Genomic DNA, 10319 nt, shown 5'->3' on the forward strand with positions numbered 1-10319 from the left:
TGTGTGAAGGTATTGTGTGTGTGTGTGTGTGTGAAGGTGTGAAGAAGAGTGTGTGTAGTGTGTGAAGAAGAAGGGTATTGTAGTGTGTGTGTGTGTGAATAGGTGTGTGTGTGTGTGTGAAGTGTGTGTGTGTGTGAAGAAGGGTGTGTGTGTGTGAAGTGTGTGTGTGTGTGTGTGTGTGTGTGTGTGTGTGAAGGAATGTGTGTGTGTGTGAGTGTGTGTGTGTGTGTGTGTGAAGAAGGTGTGTGTGTGTGTGTGTGTGTGTGTGAAGAAGTGTGTGTGTGTGTGTGTGAAGAGAAGTGTGTGTGTGTGGTGTGAAGAAGGTGTGTGTGAAGGTGTGTGTGTGTGTGTGTGAGAGTGTGTGTGAAGTGTGTGAGTGTGAAGAAGTGTTGTGTGAGAAGTGTGTGAGTGAAGTGTGTGTATTGGTGAAGAAGGTGTGTGTGTGTGAAGGTGTGAAGAAGGTGTGTGTGTGAAGGTGTGGTGTGTTGTGTGAAGAAGGTGTATTGGTAGTGAAGGTGTGTGTGGTGTGAAGAAGAAGGTGTGTGTGAAGAAGGTGTGTGTGTGTGAAGAAGGTATTGTGAAGAAGGTATTGTGTGTGAAGAAGGTATTGTGTGTGAAGAAAGTGTGTGTGTGTGTGTGTGAAGTGTGTGTGTGTGAAGAAGAAGAAGAAGGTGTGTGTGTGTGTGAAGGTGTGTGTGTGTGTGTGTGTGTGTGTGTGTGAAGGCGTGTGTGTGTGTGTGAAAGTGTGTGTGTGTGTGTGTGAAGGTGTGTGTGTGTGAAGAAGAAGGTGTGTGTGTGTGTGAAGGTGTGTGTGTGTGTGTGAGAGTGTGTTGGTGTGTGTGGTGAGAGAGAAGGTGTGTGTGTGTGTGTGTGTGTGAAGGAGAGATGTGTGTGTGTGTGTGTGTGTGTGTGAAGGTGTGTGGTGTGTGTGTGTGGTGTGTGGAAGGTGTGTGTGTGTGTGTGAGTGTGTGGTGGTGTGTGAAGAAGGTGTGTGTGTGTGAGAGGTATTGTGAGAAGGTGTGTGTGTGTGTGAAGGGTGTGTGTGAGAGGGTATTGTTGAAGTGAGGTGTGTGTGGTGTGTGTGAAGGAAGAGAGAGGTATTAGTGAAGGAGGTGTAGTGAAGAAGGTATTGTGTGGGAATGAAAAGTAGTGAAGTGGTATTGTGAAGAGTGTAGAAGAATTTATTGTGTGAAGAAGTGTGTGTGTGTGAAAGTAGTGTGTGTGTGTGTGTGTGTGAAGGTGTGTGTGTGTGTGTGTGTGAAGTGTGTGTGTGTGTGGTGTGAAAGTGTGTGTGAAGTGTGTGTGTGTGTGTGTGAAGAGTGTGTGTGTGTGTGGCGTGTGTGTGTGTGAAGAAGAAGGTGTGTGTGTGTGTGTGGAAGGTGTGAAGGTGTGTGTGTGTGTGTGAAGGAAGGGTGATTGTGTGTGGTGAAGGGTGTGTGAAGTGTGTGTGTGAGAAGGAAGGTATTGTGTGTGAGTGAAGGGGAAGGTGTAGTGTGTGTGAAGGAAGGTGATGTGTGAAGAAGGTGTGTGTGTGAAGAAGAAGGTGTGATTGTGTGTGTGAAGTGAAGGTGTGTGTGAAGGTGAGAAGAAGAAGGTTATTGTGTGTGAAGAAGGTTGAAGTGAGTATTGTTGTGTGAAGAAAGTGTGTGTGTGGTTTGTGTGTGTGTGAAGAAAGATGTGTGTGTGTGTGTGAAGGTGTGTGTGTGTGTGTGTGAAGAAGGTGTGTGTGTGTGTGTGTGTGAAGAGTGAAGGGTGTGTGTGTGTGTGTGTGAAGGAGGTGTGTGTGTGTGGGAGAAGGTGGTGTGTGTGTGTGTTGGTGTGTGTGAAGTGTGTGTGGTGTGTGTGTGTGGAGGGGTGTTGGTGGTGGTGTGAAGGAGGTGTGTTGTGTTGAGGATGTGGTGATGTGTGAAGGAAGGTGTGTGTGTGATGTGTATTGAGAGAAGGACGTATTGTGTGAAGGAGGAAGGGTGTGTGGTGTGTGTATTGGTGTGAAGGAAGGTATTGTTGTGTGAAGAAGAAGGTATTGTGTGTGAAGTGTGTGTGAAGAAGAGTGTGTGTGAAGAAGAAGAAGGTATTATTGTGTGTGTGTGTGTGAAGAAGGGTGTGTGAAGAAGTGTGTGTGTGTGAGATGAAGTGTGTGTGTGTGTGTGTGTGTGTGTGTGTGTGTGTGTGTGTGTGTGTGTGTGTGTGTGTGTGTGTGAAGAAGTGTGTGTGTGTGTGTGTGTGTGTGTGTGTGAAGAAGGTGTGTGTGTGTGTGTGTGTGTGTGTGTGTGTGTGGGAAGAGTGTGTGTGTGTGTGTGTGTGTGTGTGAAGAAGGTATGTGTGTGGCAGGGTGTGTGTGTGCTGTGTGTGAAGGAAGGGTGTGTGTGTGAAGTGTGTGTGTGTGAAGTGTGTATTGTGTGAAGAAGAAGTAGTGTGTGTGTGTGTGTAGAAGGAAGTGTGTGAAGTGTGTATTGTGAAGAAGGTGTGTGTGTGTGAAGAAGGAAGGTATTGTGTATGTGTGTGAATGTGTGTGTGTGTGTGTGAAGAAAGGTATGTGTGTGTGAAGAAGTATTGTGAAGAAGATGTGTGTGTGTGTGTGTGTGTGTGTGTGTGAAGAAGGTGTGTGTGTGTGTGTGTGTGTGTGTGTGTGTGTGTGTGTGTGTGTGTGTGTGTGTCTGTGTGTGTGTGTCTGTGTGTGTGTGTGTGTGTGTGTGTGTGTGTGTGTGTGTGTGTGTGAAGTGGTGTTGATGTAGTGTTGTGTGTGTGTGTGTGTGTGTGTGTGAAGTGGTGTTGATGTAGTGGTGTGTGTGTGTGTGTGTGTGTGTGTGTGTGTGTGTGTGTGTGTGTCTGTGTGTGTGAAGAGTGTGTGTGTGAAGGTAGTGTGTGAAGAAGGTGTGTGTGTGTGAAGAGTGTGTGTGTGTGAGAAGAAGAAGGAGTGTGTGTGTGTGTGTGTGTGTGTGAAGAAGTGTGTGTGTGTGTGTGAAGTGTGTGTGTGAAGAAGAGTGTGTGTGTGTGTGTGTGTGTGTGTGTGTGTGAAGAAGGTATTGTGTGTGTGTGTGTGTGTGTGTGTGTGTGTGTGAAGAAAGTGTGTGTGTGTGTGTGTGTGTGTGTGAGAGAGAGTGTGTGTGTAGTGTGAAGGTGTGTGTGTGAAAGGTGTGATGTGTGTGTGTGTGGTGTGTGTGTGTGTGTGAAGGTGTGTGTGTGTGTGTGAAGGATGTGTGTGTGAAGGTGTGTGAAGTGAAGGTATGTGTGGTATGTGTGTGAAGGTGTGTGTGTGAAGAAGGTGTGTGTGTGAAGAAGGGTGTGTGTGAAGATTGTGGTGTGTGTGTGTGTGTGTGTGTGAAGGGTGTGTGTGTGTGTGAAGGTGTGTGTGTGTGTGTGTGTGAAGAAGGTGTGTGTGTAAGGAAGAAGTGTGTGTGTGTGTGTGAAGAAGGTATTGTGAAGAAGTGTGTGTGAAGGTGTGTGTGTGAAGAAGGTATTGTGAAGTGTGTATGTGATGGTGTGTGTGAAGAAGGTGTGTGAAGAAAGAAGGTATGTGTGTGAAGGTGTGTGTGTGAAGAAGTGTGTGTGTGTGAGAAGAAGTGTGTGTGTGTGTGAAGAGGTGTGTGTGTGTGAAGTGTGTGTGTGAAGAAGGTAGTGTGTGGTGTGTGTGTGTGAAGAGTGTGTGTGTGAAGAAGTGTGAGTGTGTGTGTGAAGAAGGAAGGTATGTGTGTGTGTAGTGTGAAGAAGAAGGTATTGTGTGTGTGTGTGTGGTGTGTGTGTATTGTGTGAAGGTGTTGTGTGAAGAAGAAAGTGAGTATTGTGTGTGTGAAGAAGACATTGTGTATTGTGTGTGAAGAAGAGTATTGTGTGTGTGAAAGTGTGTGTGTCTCTCTCTCTCTCTCTCACACTCACACACTCTCTCTCTCTCTCACACACATACACACACACACTCTCTCTCTCTCTCTCTCTCTCTCTCTCTCACACTCACACACTCTCTCTCTCTCTCTCTCTCTCTCTCTCACACTCACACACACACACTTGTCCTCTGATCCTCGCTCTGTGACTCCGCGGTCTGTGGATTGAAGAACGCGCTGAAAGACGGGGAGGAGCCGAAGAGCCACCGTTTTCATATGAAGTTTAAAGGGGACTGAGAAGATCACCAATTTGTGTAGAGTTTATGGAGAATCACAGAATTTTAGGAGGGCTGAGTAGAAATGTTAAAGCCCCCTTAAAATTGGCCTAGCAATGCCCATGCCGCACACACTTTCCATGTGGCGTACCCTGGCATAGACAATAGACATAAAGCAGTTTATACGGGTCATCTCTTCTGAAACCATCATCTGTGAGTGCTTGTGTTAGAACCCCACGCTATCTTCTGTGGTATAATTTCAATAGCCAAGTCTCCGAAAGAGGGGAAATCAGGCATCATTGTTGCCGAGAGGAAAGTTGTGAGATCAACCATTGAGTTGAAACAGATTAATTCATTTTACATTTTTTCCTATGGGGAAAAATAATTTGGTTTTCGACCAAATCAGTATTTGACCAGACCTTTGGAACAAATTAAGGTCGAACACTGAGGTACCACTGTATTAAAGAGGGCGAGGAGACCAGGCACAAAGCCACAGAATTTGCTGCACACCAGAACACTCTCTCTTTGGAAACTTTACCATGGATCCACTGTGCTCACTGATCCTTGAGAAAACACTTCAACAACACTTCATATCCCGAGGCCTTCATTGTCAAGATGCATTGTTTTCATGATTGGCAAGACATCATCTGAAAAGCAGTAAAGCTCAAATCCATCACCTACAACTGAAAGAAACTTCTGATATTTCCTGACCTTCCAGCTGCCATATTGAAACAACGCACCCAATTTAACAGAACAAAAGACCTACTGCCAGACCAACCCGGGGTCCACTTCAGATTTCTAAACCCGGCAAAGTTACGGGTCTCACACAGTGGAGTAGAAATGTACTTCACTGACCCGGTGAAGGTGATTGCCTATGCAGAGCAGCATTTTGGTGAGGGTAACATGTTGACATCATAATCTCCTTAGACTGATACTTTGTAAATGACTGCAATAACTGAGCTGTGTATATGTGCAGACGAACATTTATAACACCCACAGGAACTGCTCACTGAGCTCCTGATGGTCAGCTAATGGCAGTTGGGCTTTACATGTTTGTCTTGGAAAAATTCTGATTCAATATTCAGTCAAGCCTGGGTTTTCGGGCATGTTCTTGTTTTGTGTTTTCTTTTTAGCTTTGTTGTGATAAGGGACCATGGGAGGGGATGTTTAACAGGGTTCTTTATGTGGGGGCATACTGTGATGAGGGAAGGCAACAAACACAATGACTGGGATGGCTGCGACTCTGTGTAATAGTCCTGAAAAAGTTTGGTTAGTCAGTTGATGAATAGTAATGGAGGCTTATTATCATACACAGAGTTTCTTGACAAATTTAAAATCTCAATTAGAGCCAGAGAATATGGCATTGTAATAGATGCTATACCTAATAAGGTGTTATATCTTCTTAAAAATGAATGCCATGAAAACCCTAATCTGGACTATATAACTAATACAATTTTTACTGGTAATATTAATATTTTAAAAAACAACATACCAAAAATATACATTAGAAATGTAGTAAATGATGTAACATATCCTCCATTAGAATTTTCTGGTCATCAATATTTGGAGACTTATTTGGTATAAGGCTTGGAGAATGGTTGATAAATTCTTTGTTAATAATAAAGTAAAGGATGTTTTGTATAAAATATTGCATAGAATTTATCCAGTGAAACATGTACACTACCAGTCAAAAGTTTGGACACACCTTTTAATTCAGTGTTTTTTGTTTAGGGATTTATTTTCTACATTCTAGAACAATCCTGGAGATTTCAAAACTATGAAATAACACACATGGACTTCAGTAATCCATATGTAATGACAACAAAAACCAGTCAGTTGTTATTTTAAGACACGAAGGTCAGGTGTTCTGGAATAGTTCTTACAAGAACAGTATTGTCAAGTGCATTTGCAAAACCCATCAAGCCCCATGATGAAACTGTCTCACATGAAGACCATCCCAGTAAAGCAAGACCAAAACTGACCTCTGCTGCAGAGGAGAAGTTCATTTAGAGTGACCAGCCTCAGAAATCACCAATTAACAGCACCTCAGATTAGAGGCGTTATGAAGGCTTTACACAGCATCAGTAGCAGACATATCTCAATATCAACTGTTCAAAGGACATTATTGTGGATTTCGGCCGCCTTCAGCATTGTTTTACAATGTAGAGAGAAATAAACATCAGGAAACACCATGGGATTAGAAGGTGTCCAAACTTTTCACTGGTGGTGTATTTTAAATTGAATTATTGATTACTCCTGTGAATTCTGTAGTAATGAATAAACAATTTTTATTTTTTTTTTCATTGAATTTATACAAAGATATTTTGGGTTGATGTAAGAAACTACAGACTGCCTCAACCCAGATTACTCCACAGTACACATCTGAAAGAGCTCATTCCCAAAAAAGGCTTACATTTTTATTACATTGGTGAGCCACCCAGCGTGGGATTTCCGAAAAAAGTGGGGAAAGATAAGAAAAACGTTTTTTTTTTCTTTTACTGTTTTATTTAGGAAACCCCTCGTTTAAAAAATCTAGAAAAGAAAAGTTAAGGGCAGAATAGAAATTAGAGTAGAGTTATTGAGCAGAAGCAGGAGTTCATAAGCCTATTCTGTACATTTCTGTTTGAGATTCTAACGGAACTGAATTAACCCGATGCACTGCGGTGACAGAGTTGTATTGGAATCGTTGTCTCTAAAGTAACTGAAACTTGTTGTGTAGTTGTTATAATTCTAAAGTAAGTGAATCAGCCCGACGCAGTGTGGCAGCTGAATTATAACTAGAAACTGAAACTGGTGATCGTGTATTGAGCCCGACGCACCGCAGCTCTGTAAAGTTTAAAAGGCTGCTTGTCAATTTCTAATCAAAAATTGCACAACTGAGAAAAACACCAATAAGGTAGCATGTTGTGTAACCAAGTTCCACAAATGACAGATTTGCATGAAGATGGTGATGCAAATTCGGAAAGAGATTCTCGGTTGGTCAGTAGTCAGTACTCTGACTGTACAGTTAGATTTCCCATGGCACCAATCGATGCATGCTAGTGAAGGAGGGGAGGTACCAATGACCTCTTCTATGGTCAGAGGGTTTATTGGAGGTATTCAAAACTTTCAGTGGTAATCCTAACATTACTCAGAATGACGTCAGTTTCCAATCTGCTTTGATTAATAAATGTGATCCACACACTCGTTCTGCTGTAACAATGTTTGTGACCCATCTCTCTGACTATAATGACATCATTTCTAAAATGACACACTTTTACAACAGCCATGCTAACTTAAAGAGATCCAATCCTGTGTCAGCTGTAGGTGTTAAAAAGCTCCATAGGAATAGAGGCCGGAAGATTTCCTGTAGAAATGAGGACCAAGCTACTGGATATAAAAAGGAAAGACCACCGCCTTGTAACCCTGATAACGTCCTAGTTATTGATATGGCAAGGAAGGACATATTTCCAAAAATTTTCTCTTAAGAAAGATCGAAAACTGATCAGCTACAGGCCACTGTAAACAGACTGAGTGAGGAGCCCAAAAATCTGTGTAACTCTTTGCCTGCTATTTATCGTCAAGCCACTCAGCAAATTTGGTATGGTCAGAAAAAGAAGATGTCTTTTGTTCAGGAAGTGCATCATCACAAATTTGAAACTAGTGATGAGGTAATGGTAAAGACCTACCAACCTGAGGGAACATGGTCCACTAACTGTTTGAGACCATGCAGCAATTCAGTTTACAAGCTCTGCCACAAAACTAAATACCAACAGCCTGTTAAGAGATGGTCCCACAACAGTCAATTAAAAACCATAAAAATCTGATGCCACTCATACATGGATAAATTCATTATGTTTGCAAGTGTTTTTCCCTAACAAAACAAGAAATAAAGATGTGGTGATGGACCAGGATGGTGGACCCTACCCCTAAACCTCTGTGTGTAGTGACGAGCCCCTATCCCAAAGCACTAATCAATGACCTACAATGGATCCATGTTCCAGCCCAGGTGAATCTTACAGCATGGTTTCCAGACATGGATGAACAGTGCTACGGAGAGAGTGTGACATGAATGTAAAGGACTTCTGGACAACACCATTCCTGATGTATCACAGTACTGTTGCAACCTGCTGACCAACAGACCACCTAACAGGACACCTTCCAGTAAATCATAGTAAGGAAGCCTATTTCAGTCAGAAAACTGCTGTTTGTGAATGCATCTTCCTCATTTGTCAGTGCATTATGCTATGCTGTATGTGTGTTCCATATTGAAATGTCAGATTGCAGATACTTCAATAATCAATGTAGGATGTTCTCATTGGCTATGATGGTTCCTGAGTGCCTCTGCTCCAAACCCAAGAAATATTTGTACATAGAACCAAATTTTAAGAAGAAACATTGTGATAAGTTTGCCTAGTAGAATGGAGCCATAATCAGTGTGCATGAGGTGATGTTTCGATGACCGGTAAGATTCTCTGAGGGCCGAATGAAGACAACCCACTGCAGGGCTTCACCGCCACTGGGCACCTGCCTGAAATGGGAGGTGTAATCTGTGTAAAGGAAGTGTTGTGATGCTTCAGGGCCAAAAGCATCAAGGGGGGGACTGTAAGAAACTACAGACTGCCTCAACCCAGATTCCACTCCACAGTACACATCTGAAAGAACTCATTCCCAAAAAAGGTTTACATATCATATAGAAATATATTAAATTCAATTCAGCTTATCTTTATGGTATTTTTACATAGGCTTAAAGGAACCTTACCAAACATTTAGAACACTTAATCCAATCAATTATTAGTATGGGAGCGGCAGCAAGACATCAAGAACCATCACTGAACAAAGGGTGTATGTGACCGTGATGACCATTTAGTATCGCCCGACCATTTGAGTGATAACACCTATAACAATACCTAGCCAAGGTGTACGTTACTGTGATTACCATTTAAGGACATCCGGCTAGACGACAGTATCACCCGGCCATTTTGGGGAATACACAGTTCTTACACTAATTTACATTTAATGTGAAACTCATTTAAATTACACACAGGAAACACTGTATAAAATATCTGAGCAGGATTTGTCCTGCGTTCTTTTTGACTCCGATGAACCCAAAGTAATTTATGTATTTTGTCGACTGCGATCTTCAACGCCTTCTTCGTTTTATTTTTCTTACATTACAAGAATTTCATTAAAAGAAATCCAGCTGTTAAACTGGGTGGGTCTGATATAATGATTATGATGGTTATGGGATAGAAAAGGATAAAGCATGCATTATCAGTTACTGGTTGTAATGGGGAAGATTTAGATACACAAAATGAAGTGGGGGGTAGGGGGTCGGTAAGCCAAATTTCTTTCATTTTAAACTCTTCATGGCCCCCTGATAAGCAGCGTACACATATCACAAGTACAATTAAGGCTAACAATGGAAGAAGAATTACTAAACATCCTGCAGCTGCAAGTTTGCCATACTTCATGATTACGTTCCTTTAAGTGAATATGAGCTGGATGGTGAAAAGATCTGAAGTGGGTTTCCTCCGATTGCTGTTTGAAGACTGAAAATCTTCAAGCTTCTCCCGAAAAAAAGAAAGAAAAATTAACTGAGATAGGGAAGTAAAATATTTGCAAGGGAAATTTGACAGCGTAAAATTTTGAGGCAAAAGAGAAAATTAGACGGTATAAACTAAAACACAGACACGGGCAAGAAACATATAAATCACATTAAAATGAAAATGTTAACTAAAATTAACCCACAAACCTGGTGTTGGAGCTCATCTTAATCAGAACTGTAGTTATTTCTTGCTTCCACTTCTTCCTCAGCTCTAAATCATCTAATATAGATCTCTTCTTCTTCTTCTTCTTCTTCTTCTCCTCTGTAGAATAAATAAATTTCTCAAAACATGGGCATGTTTGTCTACATTTCTTTTTTTCCCAATTTTCTTACAACCCTTTCAGACAATAAATGCTCTGTAACTCGGGGTGCAGTGACGAAGCAAAACAAACCACACGGAACTGCTCGGCTTCCGTCTTCACTCACTGGCCGCACCCTGTAGTGAACGGACTGGAAATCTCCCAATTAGTGATGTGTCGTTCACGAACGATTCGTTCATTTTGAACGGATCTTTCCCATGACTCGAGAACATCGAGTCGTCTCGGAGAGTGATTCGTTCATTTTGTGTTGACTGCGCATGCGCAACATCGCATCGGATCAGTAAACAGAAAAGATTCGTTCACCTTTCGAGTCCTCGGG

The 10319-nt window shown here is 42.2% G+C and overlaps 1 protein-coding gene across 5 annotated transcripts in view; it reads right to left on the minus strand.

Moving 5' to 3' along the window:
- The window catches only part of LOC131365760 (apolipoprotein L2-like), a 16051-nt gene extending 5732 nt beyond the window's left edge, over positions 1–10319 (minus strand). Inside the window, exons 1-3 of one of the 5 annotated variants that reach the window (XR_009206744.1) lie at positions 10083–10304; positions 9828–9942; positions 5736–9639 (exon numbers count right to left, since the gene is read on the minus strand). Coding sequence is in view for 2 of the 5 variants with exons in the window: in XM_058409582.1 (XP_058265565.1) it covers positions 9828–9844 (17 nt within the window). In the remaining 3 variants the exon portion in view is untranslated. Of the gene's footprint in view, positions 1–5684; positions 9640–9827 lie in introns of those variants that run through there. The other 4 variants (XR_009206743.1, XM_058409582.1, XM_058409574.1 and 1 more) reach the window with 4 other exon arrangements.

This window comes from Hemibagrus wyckioides, linkage group LG02, assembly GCF_019097595.1.
Source record: "Hemibagrus wyckioides isolate EC202008001 linkage group LG02, SWU_Hwy_1.0, whole genome shotgun sequence".
In the NCBI taxonomy this organism is placed as follows: Eukaryota; Metazoa; Chordata; class Actinopteri; order Siluriformes; family Bagridae; genus Hemibagrus; species Hemibagrus wyckioides.